General features: G+C 41.6%; 1 protein-coding gene across 1 annotated transcript in view; it reads right to left on the bottom strand.

Annotated features, from left to right (window-relative positions):
- The window catches only part of PRKCI (protein kinase C iota), a 60483-nt gene that overhangs the window by 21982 nt on the left and 14768 nt on the right, over positions 1-23733 (bottom strand). The window contains exons 3-8 of the mRNA XM_027766419.1: positions 18443-18532; positions 16089-16139; positions 9964-10049; positions 6680-6820; positions 3718-3772; positions 1739-1797 (exon numbers count right to left, since the gene is read on the bottom strand). Coding sequence (XP_027622220.1) covers positions 1739-1797; positions 3718-3772; positions 6680-6820; positions 9964-10049; positions 16089-16139; positions 18443-18532 — 482 coding nt within the window. The remainder of the gene's footprint in view (positions 1-1738; positions 1798-3717; positions 3773-6679; positions 6821-9963; positions 10050-16088; positions 16140-18442; positions 18533-23733) is intronic.

Here is a 23733-nt window from a genome sequence, read left to right as displayed (position 1 = left end):
TGGCTAAAATGTAAAAGGCTGACTCTACGAAGTGTAGGCAAGAATATGGAGCAAGTGGAGCTCTCATATATTACTGGTAAGAGCATGAATTGATGTGAGCACTTTCAAGAACTGTTTGTCATTGTCTATTTTTTTTTTTGAGAGAGAGAGATATTTTGCTATTGGGTGCATGTGCTTGCCAGAGAGACAGAAAGCGAGAAGTCACTCACCAGGGGAGATGGCCATGCAGCAATCCCTTCTCCATTCTCCTCTCGGGATCTTAGGCACATAAGCACACACACTCCCTGTGAATTTCAAGCCTCCAGCTCCGGGACTCAAACTGTAGTCAGTCATGTGGGAGTCCAGTGACGCAACCAACACGCTATATGCTGGTCCTGTCATTTATCTATTAAAGTTGAGCACACATGACTCAGCAATTCCACTACAAGCTATATACCTAGCAGAAATGCTTATAAAAGTGTACCACACCATGATTTACAAGAATCTTCACAGCAGCAGTCAAATCAACAGTATCAACAGTAGTACAGATAAATTAAAACAGGCAAATCAATGAAATATCCTAAATGAAACATGGCTGAATCTCACAAACAAAATTTTGAGCAAAAGAAGCCATATACAAAAGAATTCACACTGTATGAGTCCCTTTATACAAAGTATGGGGGAAAATGGCAAAACTAATTTGCAGTGTCAAGACAGTGTCGACCTGGGGGTAAAGGGTGTGTTAATGCCTAGAAGAGGCGCAAGATGGGCTTCAGGAGCCTTGGCAGATCCCGTTTCTTGACCCGAGTGGTCATTACCTAGCGTTCACTCTGGGAAACTTCATCTAACTGTGTACACATGATGTGCACACTTTTCTGCATATACATTATTTTTTAATTTAAAAGTGTACAATAAATCTTGATGATAAAGGCACATAAGTCTTTGATAACAATCAAACAAAAATAGTAATAATAATGATGATGGTGTTGATGATGTCAATGAGAAACTCCAAAAAGAGCAAAAAGCTATAAAAGAATCAAGGACGAAATACAAGGCTGTGTTAGCAATTCACGGTACCAGATGAGGAGGATTCATTGTTTATCAATTCCTTCTCTGGCTGGCTCACTGAATTAACTATGCACAGAATATGGACTATTTGCTTACCACTGCAGAAAAGAGTGGAAGTGTTAACTACCGTGGCAACATAAAAATATACACACTTAAAATTCAGAAAAAAGAGCAAAAGATGAACCAAGATGTTGACTAAAACAGGTCGTTGTGATTAAATAGATGACAAATAGATTCACTTCAAAATAATCAAGAGAGAGAGAAGTGGACAGACAAAATAGGATTGGCCATGTTTTGTGGCTCTTGATAATTATATTAACTGGGTAATGTACACAGTGGCTTTGTTATACTATTCTATTTTTATTTATGTTTGAAATCTTCCATAATAAAGTTATTTTTTTCTAAAAGGTAACCGACCAAGGGAAAAACAAGGTCAATGCATATATTTTTAAGTTAAGTCCTAGCTGAAAAGCTAAAGACTTAATGTACGTAAGACAAACTATCGGGGAGTAGCAGTGGTGTGGTGGTTAAGGTGCTGGACATTCCCATATGGCCAACTATGGTTCGCGTCCTGGACCTGGTGGCTTGCTTTCTCACTTTCTCTCTCTCTCTCTCTGGTCAAAATGAAATAAGTAAATGAATAAATAAAATTAAAAATAATTAAAAAAAGAAAAAAGACAAACTATCTTACCTCCTTTTCTTCACCAACTTGGTCCAAGCTCTCATGACTCGAAGGATTATATGGAATTACTTCAAACCCAAAGACAAATATCAAGGAAAAAAAAAGGAAAAACATAATATCCATTAATGAAATAGTTCCCTTGACCTTTTTTAGTTTCTGCTACTAAGTTTTCGTATTTAAAATTAAATAATTATCCTACTAATAAGAAATTGTACATAAATATAAGTTAAATACTATTCTTTAGTGAAGATAAAGAAAACAAGCACCAATCTGGTAGCCAAATACCACTTTTTATTTTTTTTTTGGAGAGATTTTTGCTATAGGGCGCATGCGCTTGCCAGACAGACAGAGAGAGACATAGAGACAGAAAGCGAGAAATCAACCCCCCAGGGGGGATGGTCACGCCGCAATCCCTTCTCCTCCATTCTCCTCTCAGGATCTTGGGCATGCACGCACACGCGCCCGGCGTGAGTTTTAAGCCACCAGGTCCGGGATGCGAACCGCAGTCGACTACGTGGGAGTCCAACGACATAGCCATTACGCTAACTGCTGGTTCCCCCAAATACCACTTTTAACAACTATTTTTTGCCATTTATTTTCTTTACAAATTAATCCAACAATTCCCTTTATAAAGGTGACTCCAGGGACCAAGAGTTGGCATAATGGCTATGTCGCTGGACTCCCATGTAGTTAACCGTGGTTTGAGTCCCAGACCCGGTGGCTTAAGTTCACACCAAGCGCGTGTGCCTGCGTGCCCAAGATCCCGAGAGGAGAACGGTATACCCGAGGCCCATACAAGGCCCATCGTCTCACTCTTTGCTTCCTTCTTACTCAGTATGTTCTGACCACCACGTAGGTCAAGTAAAGAACTGACCACGGGGCGCCCGACAGCGATACGGCGGTAAAAATGCAATGCTCTACAAGAGGAAGGCCCACATGGCAGAGCTCTGGGTTCGTATCTGGAGGCTTCCGAGTACTCTGGGCAAGTGTATGCCCATTACCTGAGGTTGGCTGGGACTGTGGGTAGGTTATGGCATCAAAAATGAACTGAGGGTGCATTCATATTCTTTCTCTCATAGAAGAAATAAATGAATAAAGTTTAAAAAGAAAAACAAAAAAACTGACCAGGGTGTGCCTTCTATTCCTTACAGCTACATGGGGCAACAAAAGCCTCCAGTTCAGAGAGCCAGCTTCTTCCGTGACCATATTCTGCTCTTCCAGAGAACTCCTTTGTCTTCCCTTTCCTGATTCAGCCAGAACAGACCAAGCTGCCCTACCCCCTTCCAGTGCTCTCCCAATTTCCCAGACACTTGTCATTTAACAGCGGACTCTTTCTGGAATTTCCTATACTCTATCTCTACATCTCTTACATAATTCCTGCTTCCTTTGTTAAAAAAAAAAAAAGAAAGAAAAAGAAATTGCTATAGGGCATGTGTGCTCACTGGAGGGTGGGAGGAGGAAGTGAAAGATCCCCCCAGGGGATGGTCACCCTGTAGACCCTTCTCCGTTTCTCTCCTGTTGGGATTTTGGGCAGTGTGTTTTTCAAGGCTCTGGATACAGACCCAAACTGTACAGTCAGCAATGTGGAATCCTGTCTCCTTAACTACTATGCCACTGGCTGGCCCCATAATTCCTATTTCTAATAACTAGGCTTTTAATTAAAACGGGTCACTTGAACACAGTCAACATGGCCCACAAAACCAGCTTTATATTTTATCGTTATGAAAAAACTGAATTTGTGGAATTTAAAGAGATGTCCGAAGAAATGCATCAGAACTGGAAGAATTTATTACAGTTCACACAGTTGTCTTCTTAAAACACCACAAGTGTATATTAAATACTGTGAATAATCTTACTACTACAAAACATGCTTATCTGCTTTTATTTGAGAAAAACACAAACGTTTCCAGCTAGGGTAAAAGAGACACCCCAGGAGCCTGACGTGCTGTTCTGCTCACATGCCCTGGTCAGGCCAGCACCGTCCTTACCTGTCTGTGCGTGGTCCGAGTGCAGGGCCGACTGGTCCATAGGCGTCGCTGGTTCCTACAGACATTTCGAAGACATAGTAACTACGGAGACTCACCCAACTGTAACCTCTATACATCCAGAAACATGATTTCAACGGGAAACAGCATATTAAAAGTGCAATTTGAAAGAATATAACTTACATTATGTTACTCTATTTAATTTTAATTTTATTTTATGAAACTATACAACATTCCTGTGAATGAGATAATGTTAGTCACATTTTACAGAAGACAGAAGAAAATAAAACTAATGTAAGATCATCAATTAGAAATCAAACTAAATTCTGATTTGTCTCTCTCTGAACATGACTTATTCTTCCTTTGTGCTTCACTTAAAATCTTCGGGAAAAGGAGCCTCTAGAATATGAGTTATTCATTAGAGGTCCAGAAATACTCATCAGGGATTTTCCATTTTTCTGAAGATTCTTAAAGTTGCTAGTGGCAAAGAAAAAAAAAAAGGGAAAGAAGAAATACCTCCTAAAATATCAACACAATCACTAACCCTCTCCTCGTTCCCTCTGTATGTATGGATAGATAGCCCTTCCAACACCTAAGCATACTCAAGAGTATCACTAGTAACCTGGATAAATTATGCTTGTCATTTTTAGTGTTCTGTGTTATCAAGATTGGATATTTCCTCTATAAATCCATTCTTAAGCTTATATGACCTACCTAAATAATTCTAAAACCAAAGAGCTACCAGCAATAATCTACTTCCACAATATCCAAAGAAGGTCTTATAAATATACACAGTATAATCATTCTAGAGGACAACTTAGAAAGATAAATCTAAATTTGGGACCAGCAGTTGGTGTAATGGCTATGTCGCTGGACTCCCATGTCGTCGACTGCGGTTCAAGTCCCAGACCCAGAAATATGCATCTTTTTTTTTTTTTTTTGAGAGGTTTTTGCCATAGGGCACGTGCGCTCGCTCGCCAGAAAGACAGAGAGAGACAGAGAGACAGAAAGCAAGAAATCATCCCCATGGGGGGAGGGCCATGCCACAATCCCCTCTCCTCCATTCTCCTCTCAGGATCTTGGGCACGCACTCACAAGTGCCCGGCATGAGTTTAAGCCGCTGGGTCTGGGACTCAAACCGCAGTTGACGACATGGGAGTTCAGCGACATAGCCATTACGCTAACTGTTGGTCCCAAAGAAATGCATCTTTCAACTTAGTAATTCTACTTCTGAATCCTTAAGGAAATAAGATTTATTTATCAGAAAACTTACTATGACGTTCTTTATAAAGAAATTTTAAACACAACCCAAATGTTCAGCTCCAAGATTCAGCTTAAATATATTATGGTGTAAGCGTATTATAACAAACTATTACTCGAAAAATAATGAGGATAGAAAAATGTAGAAAGATGACCAAAATACATTGTTCTATAAGAAAAATGGCTTAGAAAATAATAGACAAATATCTTACTTTGTTGAAAAGTATATAAAAAAACCCCAGACACAACTAAACATATGTGCTCCCTGGATAAATACCCCATCCTCTACAAAGTACTCTTGGTATCTTAAAGACTTCAATAGCAACTGTGGACCTCATCTGGATCCTGATCCATGAAACTATAAGTTATAACATTTATGAGACAACTGGAATTCTGAACACTGCCTAGATGGAAATGTAAAATAAAGACTGGGCTTTTAGTTAGATTTTAAAGAGCTGCTATCTTTTAGAGGTACACACTGAAATATGACTGAGATTCGTTTCAAAACAACACAAAGGTGGGGCCAGCAGGTGGCGTGGTGGTTAAGAGACTGGACTCCCACATGGCCGACCACGGTTCGAGTCCCGAACTTTGCAACTTGCTTCCTCACTTTCCCTTCCTTTCTCTGTTCAGATTAAAAAAAACAAATGGAATTAAATGAATAAATAAATATTAAAAAAAAACACACAAAGGTGAGGGAGTTAAACAAGGTTGGTCAGGGGCTGGTTACCTGCAGGAACTCGGTGATCAATACATGGGGACACATTACCTTGTTCCACCTACTCTTATGTAGGTTTACATTTTTTTTCCACATTAAAAAAATGTATATGTTCGTACACAGAAATTTGCATAGAAAAGTTTTGTAAGGATATCTATCAATGACAATTACCTTTAGATGATCAAATTCAAGGATTTTTATTTATATTTTTCTTTACTCATCTGTATTTTCAAGTTTTTTCTACAATGAGCATGTTTGTTTTTTAAAAGAATTACTTAATTTTACTTTCATTACTGTTATTTTATAATCTGACCACAGAGAGTCAAATAGAGCAAGAGGGGATGTGAGAAAGCAAGCCTCCAGGTCCAGACTTGAACTATAGCTGACTATGTGGGAGTCCAGCACCTTAACCACACCACCTGCCAGACCCAATATAATGAACATGTTTTAATGATCAGGTTGCCAGCAAAGTCACGACATATTTTTCTATGTAAAAATGCATCATGACGTTCCCGACAATCCAATATATACTTAAAATAAAAAGTAAAAAATACAAATTTTAAACACTCTTTACTTAGTTCTCTTAAAATGGCGAACATGATACTTCCGACTCTGCACCTGATCTCTGCGTGGGATACATGTTGGAGTCATGACCAGTAAACTAATGCGTTTAGCCAGGAGAAGGAAAAACACAGATCTCTTAAATTGTTCTCCCTGCATCCAAATTTAGAACAGAGCATTTCATAACAGGTCAAATAAAGAGGTTAACTATATTCTACAAGGAACTATTACCACAGTTATTTCAAAAGTTCTGAAGGCCACAGTATGTGAACTGAAACTACAGTACTCCTACCCATGCGGGGCAGCAATTTTCTTAAGCTGCTGATCCTTAACAACTCCCTGCTGTCGGTCGCCTTTGTCACAGCTGTTACCAACACTCTACTTTAGACAACAGAAATGTTTAAAAAAGGAACAACGGTGCCTTACCGGTGGCAAAGAATGCCGCCCGCACTCGATCGTCACAAGTTTGTGGCACTTCTTGTGAACCAGGAGTTTGCAGTTGATGCACTTATACCCCTGGCGTCCGAGTCCCCATATCCGGTCTGTGCAGATGGCACAGTGAGCACGCTGGGAAAGCAAGTGGACAATATTTTATTAACAAAATAAGGTCCTAAGCAGGTCCCAACAGTTTGCTCATAAAATAATGGGCAAATATAGTGAAATTACACTGGTTTTCTTCTTCAAATTAATTTGATTCATGATGATGTTAACTGTAAGTTTACGGCAAAATAAAACTTCTTCATATATAATTTTTTTTTTCTAACCAACTGAGTTTTATTTGTTGCATAATAAACCACCTAACATCATTCAGGTAAAAAAATACTAAATGTGAATAAAGATATTACAAAATGAATTAGAGCCCAATTAAAATTAGCTTTGGGGAGGGAACATAATTCTACTCAACTAAGACAAACATTTTTATAGACCACAGATTAGTTTATGTTTAACACCCATCAAAGCCATGAATTCATAGGGAACAGGTTCCAGTAGCTCAGGCTCCTCTCCATTGGTTCTCACACAGTGGCTTCTCTGGGTGGAGCAGGCTGGCACTTCAGTTGAACCCAGGTACCTTTCTCTTTGGCTTCCTTTTTCTGATCAATTTCCTTCACATGTTTTAGGAAGCTATCTCTGCTCTTGGAATGCTTAATATGCTCAATAGACACATTCATTTTCTTGGCAAGGATCTTGTCCTTAACTTGTTTGTTCATAACAATGCCAACAGCATGCTGGGTAACACTGTAGACTCTTCCAGTTTTGCGGGGCATTCCTTTTTGAACAGTACCCATTCCCTTAATGTCTACAATATCATCTTTCTTGTAGATTTGCATATATGTCGCCAAAGGAACAACTCCATGTTTTCTAAAAGGCCTAGAGAACATATATCAGGTGCCTCTCCTCTTTCCCAACATATATTGGGTGCCTCTCCTTGTCATTTTGGCTAATTACTGGAAGATGGCGGTTCTGGTCAAAAGGTTCATATATAATTTTTCAAAAGCTAGGAAGGTCTGTGAGAAATAAACAGCAAAGGCTTTTTTTTTTTTTTTTTTAAAGAGGTTTTTACTATAGGGCTTGTGCACCTGCTGGAGAGACAGAGAGAGAAAGAGCGAGAAGTCACCCTCTGGGGATGGTCACACCATAATCCTTTCTCCCTCACTCTCCTCTTCGGATTTTGGGCATGCACACACATGTGCCTGAGTGTCCAGCCTCCAGGTCTGGAACACATACTGTGATCGACTATGTGGGAATCCAGTGCGGTAACCACTATGCCACTTGGTAGCCCCAAGCAGGCTTGTGAGTCAGTAAGGGTTCAAATGGCGGCATAGAAGTAAAACAACACTCTATGAGGGGATTCCACATGACAAGATTCTCAGTTCAAATCCAGAGCATCCCTGATGCTAGGCACACACTTGCCCATGATCCTGGCTGACTGAAGGTGGAGGGTGGATCACAGTGCTAAGGCCCAGTCAGGAGTTACTATGCATGTGTGTCTTCTCCCTACCCCCCTAGAAAAAAAAAAAAAAAAAAAAAAAAAAGATACAGATAAATTTGCATATCATGTTGCTATCTGTTTAAATCAAAGAATTTTTAGTCTTCATGGAATTAAGTTTAGGGTACAGTAATGAAAAGGAGAGGGAACCAGCAGTTAGCGTAATGGCTATGTCGCTGGACTCCCACAGAGTCGACCGCGGTTCGCGTCCTGGACCCGGTGGCTTAAAACTCACGCGTGTGCGTGCGTGCCCAAGATCCTGAGAGAAGAATGGAGGAGAAGGGACTGTGGCGTGACCATCCCCCCTGGGGGGTGATTTCTCGCTTTCTGTCTCTATGTCTCTCTCTGTCTGGCGAGCGCACGCGCCCTATAGCGAAAAACTCTCAAAAAAAAAAAAAAAAAAAAAAAAAGGAGAAAAGTGGGGCCAGCTGGGGTGGTAGCTGAGGTGGCTGGATCCCACATGGCTGACTTGAGTCCCAGACACTGAAGTCTGAAGAGCACGCTGGGGGTGCATACACACGCCCAAATCCCAAAAGGAGGGAGAAACGGAGAAGCAAGCGCAGCATGGCCATCACCCATGAGCCCTGCTTTCTCACTTCCTTTGCTTTCTGTCTCTGTCTCTCTGGGCACATATACATATCCTTTGGCAAAATTTCTAAGAACAACAAAGGTGAATTAAACTTGAAAAGCATACAGCAGGAAAAAAGCATGTACAAACTCCTAGGCAAATATAAACTTTGTAGACTGTTCAGAGGTCAAACCAAATCCCTACTTTCTTTTTCCAAATTGCCTGAGGGCTCACACACTTGCCAAGAGAGGATGTGAGCCAAGAGAGGGTGGGTGGGCTCACGCCATTAATTCCTTTCCTTCACAAAATTTGGGGCACATACGCACATGTGCTGACATGCATTTTCAAGACTCCTGGACCAGGATTTGAACTGAAGTTAGCCAGGTGGAATCTGGCTCCCTACATGCAGGGCACTGAACCACTGCACAAAGGGGCCTGCCTGGAAGCATTTTCTGAAAACAGATGATCGTAATAATTACAGGAGACCAGCTCATGGCGTGGTAGTTAAGGTGGCTGGATTCCACATAGCCAACTGCGCAGTTTAAGTCCCAGACCTGGTGGCTTGAAAAACACTCTGGGCATGTGTGCACGTGTGCCCAAAGTCCAGAGAGGAGACTGGAGAAGGGATTGTGGCATGACCTTCTATCCTAGAGGGTGCCTTTTCACTTTCGCTCTTCTCTTTCTCTCTCCCCTCCCACCCATGGGTGAGGGCATGCACTCCCTAGCAAATTAAAAACAAAAAAATTTAAAAAAAAAGAAATTATAGGCATACTGCCTCAGACAAACTGGTAGTGTATGGTCCTATCACCTACTTCTTTAAAAGGGAATACGAAGGAGCCAGCAGGTGGTGTGGTGGTTAAGATGCCAGGCTCCCACAAGGCCAACCAGTTCAAATCCTGGACCTGATGGCTTGAAACTCATGCCGGATGTGTGAGTGTGCATGCCCAGAATCCTGGGAGGAGAGTGGAAGAAAAGGGATTGCGGCATGGCCATCCTCCAGGGGGTGCTTTCTCACTTTCCCTCAATGTCTCTGTCTCTTCAGCAAGTGTATGTGCCCTATGGCAAAAGCCATAATAATAAAACTACCTTTTTTTCCATAGTAGAAAGAAAAAAAAAAACAGGTATCTCAAATTATCAGCAGTCAACTGAGTTTACCCTATTGAAACGCTTGGCTTGGAAAGTGTGGCCATTTGCACAATAAAGCTTTCTCCAGCGGCGTGCACCTCTTCTGTAGATGGATTCTGAAGAGAGATTAAAAGTTAAAACACACAGAGAGTATGTGTAAATAATAGTGACTTTGTAATTAAGTCTGTAATTATTTTCACGATCGACATTGCAAGAAAAAAATATTGATTAAAATTCCAAAAGCGAAAAAATAGATTTATCACGATGAAAATAAAAACCATTGAGTATAAATGTTTCAATAATACTATTGTTTCTCCTTTTTAAATTCTGCCCCAATTTTGTTTGTTTTTAAGGTTTTTGCCATAGAGTGCGTGTGCACTCACCAAAAAGTGAAAGAGAGAAAGTGAGAAATCACCCCCAGAGAAGAGCCACGCTGCTAACCCTTCTCCTCCCTTCTCCTCTCAGAAGTCTGGGCTCATACGCACATGCGCCTGGCATGATTTTCAAGTCCCTGGGCCTAGGACTAGAACTGTGGTTAGCCATGTGGGAATCCAGAGCCTTAACCACCATGCCACCTGCTGCGCCCATCCCCAGTAATAGTACTATTTTATAACTAAAAGAATATCCTCTTCCTCAATAACCTATCCATTTTTTTAATGAGAAAGAAAGAACACAGAGTGTCAGCCCTAGCGTCTGACACAGGAGGAGGGAGGAGGAAGAGTGAGCTATTTAGCTACTCTTTTTCATTGCGAGAGGGTGTGTGCAGTTATCAGAGAGAGAGAGAGAGAGAGAGAGACAAAGAAACAGAGAGAGGGAGAAGGAGAGAGAGAGAGGAAGCACCCCCCTAAGGGATGGTTGTGCTGCAATCTTCTCTCCTCCTTTCCCCATCTTATTGGGAGTCTGGGCATACACATTCATGGCTAGTGTTTTTTTTCAAGCTGTCAAAGCCAGGATTCAAACCACAGTAGGGCATGTGGGACTCAGCTCCCTTAACCACTGGGCTACAGGGCCTGCCCTACTCCCAGCTTTTTCTTCTGGAAAAAAAAATTATTTTACTGTCAAAGGGCACGTATGTGGGGGAGGAGGGTGAGAGAGAGAGAAAGCACCATCTCACATGGCTTGGTCAAGCCACAATCCTTTTTCCTCAGTTCTCTACTCTATCAAGATCCTGGCCATGCACATACATGTGCCAGGCATGTTCTTCTCGAGCTGCCCGTCAGGACTTACACCTGCTCAGCCATGTGGGATCCAGCTTTCTCTGCAGGGTGTGTGAGTGCTGAGCAATGGTGATGTCCACTGTTTTGGAGAAAGTTCAAGTCTGCAGAGAAGTTGAAAGCATGAACACCTGCACTCTTCACCTAGCTTTACCAATTACTGACACTTGGCCTATGTCTTCCTTCGCATAAAAACACATTTTTTGGTCATCTGGAAGTAAGATACAGACATCGTGACACTTACTACCCTTCAACACCTAAGTACCCATTACCTGAGATTAGGAACATTACCCCTAATTCTACATAACCACAAACCATTGCTGTGTCTTAGAAAACTAACATGGGGGCCGGTAGATAGTGTGGTGGCCGAGGCGGGTGGATCCCACGTGGCCAACTGAGCAATTCAAGTCCTCAGAGGTGGGAAACACCGAGAGCAGACCGGCTGAAGTCCTGAGAGCAAGGGCAGGCAAGAGGATGGCCACGTGGCCGTCCTCAGGAGCTGCTTTCTCACTCTCCCTCGCTCTGTCTCTGGCAAGTGCACACACCCCCGCAGGATAAATACAAAGATTAACATGAATTCAGCATCACCTAGAACACAATTCACATCCAAGTTTCCCCAACTGTCTCCAAAGTGCCTTTCAAAGTTTCCTTGTTCTATCCAGAATCTAATCAAGATTCAGGCATTGCATTTGGTTGTGTCTTTATTTTTTCTGTCTCTTTTATGTATTCTGAAACATTCACCGTACCTATTTGTTGTTGTTTTTCATAATGTTGACTTAAAAGAAAAAGTTTAGACAGCTGTCTCATCTTATGTTCCTCATTCTGGATCTGTCTGTTTCTCCATGATTAAATAATAGTACGGGATGCTGTGTCTTCCTTGCTGCACTGTATGACGAGGTATGCATGAGTCAGAACGTCAGCTCTACGACTGCTGTTTAAGTGGTGTTAAGTGCACTACTAGATCTCTTCTTTTTATATAAAAATGTACAATTTACTCTTTTTGTAAATAATCCCTAAGTAATATTTTATAACTAAAAGAATATTCTCTTCCTCAATGACCTATCCATTTTTTTAATGAGAAAGAAAGAACACACAGAGTGTCAGCCCTAGCGTCTGACCCAGGAGGAGGGAGGAGGAAGAGTGAGCTATTTAGGGATGCTGAACAGGGTCTTGTCACCACGGTCCTCTGTTCCGGACTTCCAGTAGGCTCGGATTACAGTGTGTACGACTGTGCCCAGCCTGTTCAGGTTGGTCTGGGATCCAAACCCAGGCCTCCCATGTGGCCCCAGTCGGTGCAGCAATCCCCTACCACGCATGCCACGGTGGCGGGGGTCATCCAGTGCTCTTTTACGTTAGTAAGTACATTCAGAGAAAGTTTCCAAAAGATCAAATGTACTCTACCTTTATAATTTTGATCAAATCCACCACTATTATATATAGTCTATCAATGATTAACATTCCACACAGTAATATTTAATACAATGGAAGGATTTACATGATGTCCCTAAACTATTATTTTAGAGCAAATATAGCACAGGGTTTACTATTTAAAATTAGGACGGGGACCAGCAGTAAGCGTAATGGCTATGTCGCTGGACTCCCACGTAGTCAACCACGGTTCACATCCCGAACCCAGTGTCTTAAAACTCACGCTGGGCCCGTGTGCGTGCGTGCCCAAGATCCCGAGAGGAGAATGGAGGAGAAGGGACTGCGGCGTGGCCATCCCCCCTGGGGGGTGATTTCTCGCTTTCTGTCTCTCTGTCTCTGTCTGTCTGCCTGGCGAGCACATGCACCCTATAGCAAAAACCTCTCCAAAAAAAAAAAGAAATCAGGACAAGAAACATCAGTTATGGAACAGATATGTGGCCTGGTGTAAAGTAGCTGGATCGTACATGGCCAAGCCAGTGGTTCAAATCCCAGGCTTGGAAATTTGAAAAACACATTGGATGTGCATATGCAGCATGCCCCAAACCCTAACAGGATGGGGAAATGAAAGAGAAGGGACTGCAGTGTGCCCATTCCCTAGGGGAAGTGCTTTCTCCTCTCCCTCTTTGTCTGGCTATCCCTGGCAAGCACACATGACCTCTATCAAAAACTTAAAAAAAAATAAAAATAAAAAAGCCAGTTGTGATGCTCTGAATTAGGACCCTTGAGACGGTGTAACGTAGAAGCTTAAACACAGACCCTTGTACTTGTACTTACATGTCATTAGCAAGGGCCAAAGCAGAAAGTTCCTGTTAGTAATACTTTAACCTAAAAAAAAGTTTCAAAAGCTTTCATGATCTACAACTTGACATACCTAAAATGAAATATTTTGTTTCCTAGAAATTAAAAGGGCCAAGAGCCTAAATTAATGGTCATCAATCTTCCTCCACGCTCTAGTTACATTTATTTACCAGAGGAGACGTGATGTCAAAATCTCCACCAGTAAATATAAAAGAGGGCCTGGGAGCATGAAGTATAATGAGAAGCTAGGAGATCGTATTTTATGTTCTAAGTGTGGCACAGACTTATAATAAATTTGGAGATGGGAGTCGAAAATAAAGAACATCGGCTATAATGGCAAGAATTTCAAAATTTTGGCTCTAGACAAAAAGATAGCTGCTTCTCTTAACAGCTTTGTGAATGCTGAGAACACGGGTTTAATCGATCTGCCACTGGAACCCCAGCAAAGCATCCAAGCTGAATTCAAATTTATATTTTTCAGACGGGTTTAATCGATCTGCCACTGGAACCCCACCAAAGCATCCAAGCTGAATTCAAATTTGTATTCTTCAATACTATCTCAGTTTTCTGCCTAGCCCTGTATTCCCATCTCCCTGTATAGCACACGGCCTCTGCGTACCTCTGTGGACACACTCCCATCATTCTTGAATTATCTCTTTCACCAAGGACCATGAAGAGCCACAGAATTAAGTTTAGAGCTATTTTACTTACTACAAAGCAAAACGTTCACCACTACTCCTCTGAATATGTGAAAGTCATGAATCTGTGCAGAAACCATAAACAAAACTGAGGTGCCTAACATCCACAATCGGTACATCACACCATATGCCCAAAGCAATAAGCCAAAATCAAACACAAGTTTGCATATTTAAATTACATCAGGATAAATCACAGTATGGCTCGGTTAACCTAATTAGTGATAACCATAGATGTTTATACCTTCAAAAGAAATCTCCACCACAATTCCTAAGGACGCATGCTGAGGTCTTTAGAGGTGGGAGTATGCTATTACTAATTGTCAAATGGTACAATGACAAAAAAACACACTAATTGTCAAATGGTACAATGACAAAAAAAACACAGAGCCAACTTTATGGTGCATGCTAATATGCTACTCAAGAAAAGACAGATCCCACATGGCAACCGTGGTTTGAATCCCCAGACTGAAACCTGACAGACACACATGCAAGAGCCCAAGACGTGACAGGCTGGAGGACTGTGTGATCAGACCCTGCAGAGGGTGCTTCTCTCTCTCACATGCGCACACACGTGCTCTGCCATAAATAAAGAGGAAAAAAAACTGAAATGTAAAAATAAATAAGTAAAACAAGCATGTCTGTTACATATATCCATGCATGCATAGATGCACACACAAGTGCTGAGATGAAGCAAACAGGAAAAACGTCAATGACTAGAAATCTGACCAGAGGCTCTGTGGGTAACCTGGTTTTCAGTGTTTCAACTCCTTTGCAGGCTGGAAAATTTCCAAAATTAAAAACCAGAAAAAGGCCCAGGTGCTTTGTCACAGTGTTAACACAAGTGCCCAGCAAGGCTGGAACCCAAATGGTGATTATAGGTACGAATCCCCAGTAGGGAATCTCCTGAAAACGTGCCAGGCACGCACACAGACACCCAGGATCCTGAGAGGCTGGAGGGCTGGGAGATGTGCAGTGTGACACCACCAGTCGAGTACTTCTCTCTCCCGTTCTACCATGTACACACATGTACTCTCAGTAATTAAAAAAAAAAATCAGAGGGACCAGCAGATGGTGTAATGGTTATGTCATTGGACTTCCACATAGCCAACTGCGGTTCGAGTCCTGAACCTGGAAACTTAAAACTCATGATGGGCGTCTGTGCATGTGTGCTGAACAGCCCAAGAGGAGAATAGAAGAGAAGGGGTTTCAGCGTGACCATTCCCCTGGGGCGTGATTTCTCGCTTTCGGTCTCTCTGTGTCTCCCCAACAGGCGCAAGTGCTCCATAGCAAAAATCTCTCTCTAAAAAAAGTTAGACTTAAGTTAGAAAAACTTAAGATTTACTTAATTTTCCTTTCATATGCACAGGAATTAAGTAAACTGTGGCTAAAAATGATCTGAATTTGAGCTTGCAGAAGTACCCTATAGACAGTCATAAATATAAATAAATTAGATTGAAAAAGTTCAGAAATCAAATGAATTAAAAGTTCTAATTTTCGGGCCTGCAGGTGGTAAGGAGGTTAAGGTAGCTGGATCCCACATTGCCAACTGCATGCTTTGAATCCTGGATCCAGTGGCTTGAAAAAACGACAGGCATGGGGCCAGCAGGTGGTATGGTGGTTGAGGTGCTGGACTCCCACATGGCCGACCACAGTTCAAGTCCCGGACCTGGCGGCTTGCTTTCTCGCTCTCCTTTTCTCTCTGCCTGTCTCTCTCTGGTCAAAACATGATAAAAAAAAAAATAAAAACAAAACCTAAAAAAAAAAAAAAAATGGCAGGTATGTGTGCGTGTGTGCCCAAAAACCCTGAAAGGAGAACGGAGGAGAAGAGACTGTGGTTGGCTATCCTCCTTCGAGAGTGATTTCCCACTTTCCCTCTCTATCTCTGTCTCTACCCAGTGAGCACATGTGCCAGGTAGCAAAAACTGAAAAGAAAGAAAGTTCTATTTTTCTGATTTTTCTTCATTTGTGCCATCCCATAATAACTCTTTTCAAAAATATGAAGTATATGAACACTCACTATCTTCTCCTGGGCAGGGCATTCCAGGACGTTCTGGTACACAAGGGAATACTGAAAGAAAATAAACTACGATTAATTAACAGCACATTTAAAATATACTAATTATATAAAATTTAAAATTCAAATATAAAAAAATGAACATAAATGTCAGCCTCATACTCTCTTCGCATGAGCCAAGATACTTAACTTTTGGTCAAGGAATTTGTTGAAGGAATCCATTTTATTAATGCTATATGAAATAAATTTTACTAAAAGTTTCCATAAACAATGCATTAGATCACAATCCTAATCCAGCCCTAAATACATCACTAATTATTTTTTGTCTTTAAAAAAGTCATTATTGAGGCCAGTAGATGGCGGAATGGTTACAGCACTAGACTCCCTCCATGGACGATCGCAGTTTGCATCCTGGGCCCGTTGACTTGAAAGTCCCACCAGTCACATGTGCGTGTAAGCCCAAGATCCTGGGAGGAGAAAGGGGGAGAAGGGATTGTGGTATGGCTATCCCCCTGGGGGGGTGATTTCTCACTTTCCTTCCCACTGCCTCTGCCTCCCTCTGGTAAGTGCACATGCCCTAAGGCAAAAACTCTTAAAAAAAAAAAAAAACAGTCGGGACCATATTATTTCCTTAAATTCTTTTTGTAGTAACGAATTTGCTAAAACACGTTTAATTATGGTATAAAAATGTATTCAAATACTGTACATGAGTTTTTAGAAGCTATATACTAAACTTAGGAATAAACTGATCCCATAAATAGTGCCAAAACCCCAAAACACACATTTATGTGAGAAATAAAAAAATGTATAAACATACTAATTTAAAACATTTTTATAATAAGGTAGAATATAAAACAATAATGCATCTATGAATAGCTGGTCAACACTTCATATTCTGTGATGTACTGAAGAACAAAGTGTAACAACTCAGATGACAGGAAGAACAGCTCCTGATACGGAGTGCTGGTTAAGGACGCTGGATCCTACATGGTCAACTGTGTGCCTTGAGGCTTGCGTCTCAGACACGGTGGCCTGAAAATATGCCCAGTGTGTGTGCATGCCCAAAATCCTGAGAGGAGGAGGAGCAGAGGCTGCAGCGAGATCACCCCCTAACCACTAGGGAAATGCTTTGTCACCCCTCCCAACCCTCTGGTCTCTCTGGTGAGCACATATACCCTATAACAAAATTAAAATAAAAATTTTAAAAAGCCGAAATACAAGCTAACTGCTGAAAACAGATCTGTGATGTAGTGTAAAAAGCAATAAAACTTAAAACCGTTTAATATCATTGATCAATATCTTTTTTTTTTTTTTGAGAGACTTTTACTATAGGGATTTTACTATAGGGAGTGTGTGCTCACCAGAGAGGCAGAGAGCAAGAAATCACCCCCCCGGGAGGGATAGCCACATGGCAATCCCTTCTCCTCCAGTCTCCTCTAGCAATTTAGAGCACACACACACATGCATGGTGTGAATTTTAAGCCAGAGTCCAAGACTTGAATCATAGTCAACTACTTCAGAGTCCAGCGACATAACCAATCTGCCATCTTCTGGTCCCAATCAATACTTCTCTAAGCATTTTATTCTAGAGCAATTAACACATACAAGGAGATGACTTACATTCACTAGGAGCTCAAATCATTGTTTTTAAGGTTTTTGTCATAGGGCATGTGCACTCATCAGAGAGACAGACAATAAGAGGAAAAGTGAGAAAGCAGCCCCCCAGGGGATGGCCACACTGCAATCACTTTCCTCAGGATTTTGGGCATGCATGAAAACACACATGCCTAGCATGAGTTCTAAACTACTGGATCCAGGACTCGAACTGTGGTTGGCCATGTGGGAGTCCAGCGCCTGAACCACTACATCACCTGCTGTCCCTGCTCTCAATTCTTAAAATGTATCCCAAGCCTGCTGCAAAACTCAAATTAGGAAATGCTGAGAGATCACACTTCAATATCCAAAAAAGCATACAAAGATACATTTCCCAAGACCATGAGCAGCAGATTGATTTTTCCCTTCTCTAGTACCCAGGAAACGACTCAATAAAGATGATGTACAGAGATTAAGAAAATGATATTAGGGCCGCATGATGGCACGGTAGTTGAAAGCGCCGGACTCCCACATGGCTGGCTGGCTGCAATTTGAGTTCTGGAACTAGCAGCTTGCTGTCTCGCTTTCCCTCCTGCTCTCTCTCTCTAACTCTGTCCCTCTCTGGTCAAGTTAAAATAAATAAATAAAATAGATTTTTTTTTTTTAAATGACATCAGGATAGTGCTTTAAAATGGTCAATAATATAGGGTCACTAAAAAAAAAAAGGCATAGCATCTAAGAATAAGAAATGACTAATACTTTACCATGAATCAAGAGTTCAGAATCCTTGTTTAACTCATAAAGCCTGAAGGCTTCTTCTAACTCCAACTGAGATGATACTGTACAGGGGTCTCCTAAAAAATACAAAAAATAAGTAAAGTTCACTTCTTAAAACCTTTAACTGCTGATTACTAGACAAATTTTACAAAATAATAACTGGAGGAAAAATAATGATATATGTACATAAAGGAATATTTTACAAAGACAAATCCTAGATACTTATTTAGACAATTCTATTATCTCGAGTAGGTAAAATAACTTCCATTTCTCCTCTTATAAAATATCACATGATGTTCAGAGACACCACATTTTGCATACATAAAAGCATTTGTTCTCAATATCCAAGCTGTGACAAACAGAATTTACTCTGACTACACTGCGTTTTTACATGTACTGCCGGAGGACATGTGTGCTCCCCAGAAGGAGACTGAGAGAAGGCACCCCTCAGAGAAGGCACCCCTCAATGGGGCGCGGTCACACTGCTATCCCTTCTCCGTCCTGCTGGGATCTGGGGCACACATGCACATGTTTGGCATGTTTTTCAGTCTCCAGGCCTAGGATCTGAACTGTATGGTCAGCCATGTGGGATCTGCCTGGCTCCCTTAGTGACTAGGCCGTGGGCTGGCCCTCTTGATCACATTTTAAATTGTCACTGCTGTGTGACTAATGGGTGTGATGAAGACCAAGCTTTCTGTTAGCTGTGATTTCAAAGAGGAGGTAAATGTACACCAGTCTCTCCGTATCTGTGGAGGAGTGGTCCCACGAGTCCCCACGGATGTCAACATCCACGGATTCTCCAATTCCTTATTTAAAGATTGTGCATACAACCTATGCGAATCCCACTGTAACTCACCTCTAGACTACTTACAATACCTAGTAAAATATAGTTTATATTTTTATTTGCATTTTAAAATAATTATTTTATATAACTTTATTTATTTATTTATTTATTTCAATTTGACCAGAGAGAGAAAGTGAGAAAGCAAGCTGCCAGGCCTAGGACTCAGACCACGGTCAGTCATGTGGGAGTCCAGTGCCCTTAATCACCATGCCACCTGCTGGCCCCTATTTGCATTACCCTTTATTTCTGTGTGTGTGTGTGTGTGTGTATGTGTGTGTGTGTGTGTTAAGTTTATTTTATTTCTTCCATGAGAGAGAGTACCCTGAACAGGGTCTTGATACGATGACCCACCACCATGATCCATCTCAGCCTTAGCCAGCCCTGGGTCATGGGCACGTGTGTATCTGGCACACGGTCTCCTGAAATGAACACAGAATCTCCCCACGTGGGTCAGAGTCCTACCGTGTTGCATTTTACGGCTGCACTGCCACTGACCCCTTGACTTGTTCCCCTCCAGTATTTTCAATCCATAGTTGGCTGAATTCACAATGCAAATCCGTGGATATGCAGGGCTAACTGTAGTTCTACCACCCTGGTACAGTCAGTGAGTTTTCCATGGAACTCTTTTATAAAACTTTGTTTAAAAGATAAGGTCCTGCCTCAGGCTCCCTTAGCTGCTGGGGTTACAGGCAGGCACCACGGCGCCTTTAGGTTGGACTGAGACTCGAACCTGGGTCTCCTACATGGTCCCAACCTGTGGGGTAAGCATCGTTAGCAGTGTGCACCATGGCAGCTGGGTCCCTTTTGTCCATTCCTCTCCCTTCATACGGGATCCTGCTCAAAGGAGTCAAAGAAAGGAAACACAGCCACTAACTTACTCTGGAACAAAGCACAGTTCCACTTGAGATGCGTTTTAAAAGCAAATGAATAGTTTTCCTAAGTGTACCCACAGAGTGGGGAAGGAAGAAACACCTCCTTTAGCCAGGAAAACAGAGTGGGGAAGGAAGAAACACCTCCTTTATTTAGCCAGGAAGCTGAAGAACTGAGTCATCCCTGGCATGCAGGGAGGGGGCACATCTTCCTGGACAATGACATTCCTCAATGAAAAGGTCATCTAGAGCTAGACTGGGATCTGGGGGGGCCCTCCATTCCTGTCATTCTTTTGCTCATTCCTGTGGTTACACCAAACATTACTAACACTAGATGCCACCAACTCTATCCAAACCTCAGTCACCCTCAGCTCTACTTGAGAAAAAAAAAAGAAGTCACCTCCTTTCCTGCTGTCTCAGAGAAGGTAGCCTCTGTTCCTTTCCCCAGGGGGCTACGGAAGCCTACTTCCTTTGGGTATTGTTCCTTTAGTCCTCCTCAGTTCTACAAACATGCTCCTCTTTCCTTTTTTTAGCTGTTCTCAAGCAACAGCACCCGTGGGTCTCCCTCCCCATCTCTCCCATGCAGGCTGCTATTCCACTCACTGCAGACCAAAACGGGAAGGTGGGACAAAGAGAAGTAGCAAGATCTTTCGTGTGTCACTTTATACTTTCATTTTTCTAGTAACCTTATCTCTTTTAATGAAACAATTTCTCTTAATATTAAGAATGATTGGAGAAATAGCAGATGACCTAATGGTTTTATCACTGGACTCCCATGTAGTTGACTGTGGTTTGAGTCCCAGCCCTGGCAGCTTAAAACTCACACCGGGTGCATGTATGTGTGTGCCCAAAATCCTGAGAAGAGAATGGAGAAGGGATTATGACGTGGCTATATCCCCTGGGGGATTTGATTTCTAGCTTTCTGTCTCTCAGGCAAACACACATGCCAAATAGCAAAAAAACCTCTTAAAGAAATGACTGGGGCCAGCAGGTGGTGTCGTGGTGAAGGCACTAGACTCCCACGTGGCTGACTGCAGCTTGAGTCCTGGACCTGGTGGCTTTCTCTGGCTCTCTCTCTCAAATTAAAAAGTGATGATAGCGGGGCCAGCAGGTGGCATGGTAGTTAAGGAGCTGGACACCCCAACATGACTGACAACGGTTGGAATCCAAGACCTGGTGGCTTGTTTCTTAACTTTCTCTCTCTCTGGTCAAATTAAAAGAAATAAATGAATAAATAAAATTACATAAGTAATTTTAAAAGAAAGCAATGATAATAAATTAAGTAAAATGTTTTTAAAAGAATGATCACATCCAGCCTTCTCCATGTTCTTATCTTCCAAGATATCTCAAAATTCTGCTATGAGTTGGGACCAGCAGGTGGCGTGGTGGTTAAGGTGCTGGACACTCCCACATGGCTGACCACAGTTCAAGTCCTGGACTTAGTGGCTTGCTTTCTCACTTCCCTCTCTCTCTCACTCGCTGTGTCTCTCTCTGGTCAAATTAAAATGAAGGAATGAATGAATAAATAAATAAATCTTTAAAAAACAATTCTGCTATGAGTTTTAGTCTAAATATTCCACTAACAATGCTGAGGAAAAAAGTCATGAAAATACTATCAAAATCAATGGCAACTTTTCAGTCTTCATTCCAGTTGACTTTTCTATAGTATATGACAAAGTTGTCTGCTATTTGTAGAAACTTAGTGTCTAGGTTTATTTACTTACTTATTTTTTGGAGAGGTTTTTGCTATAGGGCACATGCGCTCACCAGAAAGACAGAGAGACATAGAGACAGAAAGCAAGAAATCACTCCGCAGGGGGGATGGCCACGCCATAATCCCTTCTCCTCCATTCTCCTCTCAGGATCTTGGGCATGCACACACATGCGCCTGGCATGAGATTCAAGCCTCCAGGTCCAGAACTAGAACCGCATAGAACTGCAGTCAACCATGTGGGAGTCCAGTGCCTTAACCACTATGCCACTTGCTGGTCCCCAATGTCTAGATTTTTAAAATAGTATTCTCCTGGTTTATGAACTCTTTTTACCTTTTTACTTTGGAAATCCTCTAATACATTATAAAATATTGTTCCCCCTATATATCCACCCATTTATTTCCAACCACTGTATCACTTTTGAGTAAACTTCTACAACTCCAAATCAAAAAAAGCCTTAATATAGTCATAATACTATATTATTAACCTACAAAAACTAACAATTCTCTTAAAAGATCCAGACAGAGCTATATGCAAAAGAGTGAAATCAGACCTTTATCTTATACTGTAAACAAAAATTAATTCGAAATTGATCAAAGACCTGGAGTGGGGTTAAAAAAAGAAAAAAAACTGATCAAAGACCAAGATATGACACTAAAACTTTCTTAACAGAAAACACAGGAGAAAATCCTCATGACACTGGATTTGGCAAAGATTTCTTACATGTGACACCAGGAATAGAGGTGAAAAAAGAAAAACTGAAAATGGAACTACATCCAAAATAAACATTTTTGTACACCAAAGGACACTAACATCAAAGTAAAAAGACAACCCATAAAATGGAAGAAAATATTTGCAAAGCACCTGTTTGCTAAATGGTTAATATAGAGACTACGTGAAGAACTATCACAACGCTGTAAGAAAATCTTGTTTAAAAAATGGGCAAAATGAGGCCAGTAGGGGGCGTGGTGGTTAAGTCAGTGGACTCCCATATGGCCCACCATGATTTGAGTCCCAGACCCAGCAGCTTGAAAATCACACCAGGCACGTGTGCATGTATAACCAAAATTCCAAGAGAAGAGACTGTGGCACAGTCATGTCCCCTGGGGGATGATTTGTTTTTTGTTTATTTAAAGAATTACTTATTTTTAATTTTATTATTCACTTACTTTTTATTCATTCATTCATTCACTCATTCATTCATTCATTCATTCACTTATTTAGACCAGAGAGAGACACAGGGAGAAAGTGAGAACCAAGCCACCAGGTCCAGGACTTAAACCATGGTCGGCCATGTGGGAATGTCCAACGCCTTAACTACCATGCCACCTGCTGGTCCCCATCCCTTGGGGGATGATTTCTCACTTTCCTTCTCACTGTCTCTCTCTGGCAAGTGCACATACCCTATGACAAAAACCTCGAAAATTAAATAAACAAATAAAAGGGTGAAATACATTTCTCCCAAGAAGATATACAAAGGCCAAAAGCACACAGCTCAACATCACTAATCACTAGAAAAACACAAATCCAATCCTAGAGATGCCACTTCACACCCTTAATGATAGCTATAACCAACAAAACAGAAAATAACAAGTGTGGTGAGGATGTGGCAAAACTGGAATGCCCGTGGCTCAGCCTTGTGGCTTAGTGGTTAAGGAAGCTGGATTCCCTATGGCTGCCACTAAGGTAGGAATCCTGGCTCCAGGATCTCCCAAGCCTGGCACATGTGTTGGTGCATGTCCCAAATCCCCAAAGGACAGAGAAAGACAGAAAAGACTGAAACATGACCAAGCCCCACTGTAGGGCGTTTACTCCTTCTCCTTCCTTTTCTGTCTCTCTCTGTCAAACACATA

The sequence above is a fragment of the Tupaia chinensis genome, unplaced genomic scaffold, assembly GCF_000334495.1.
Source record: "Tupaia chinensis unplaced genomic scaffold, TupChi_1.0 Scaffold143333_1, whole genome shotgun sequence".
NCBI lineage: Eukaryota > Metazoa > Chordata > Mammalia > Scandentia > Tupaiidae > Tupaia > Tupaia belangeri.
Note: the sequence above shows the minus strand (reverse complement) of the source record. Positions and strands in the feature narration are given on the sequence as shown.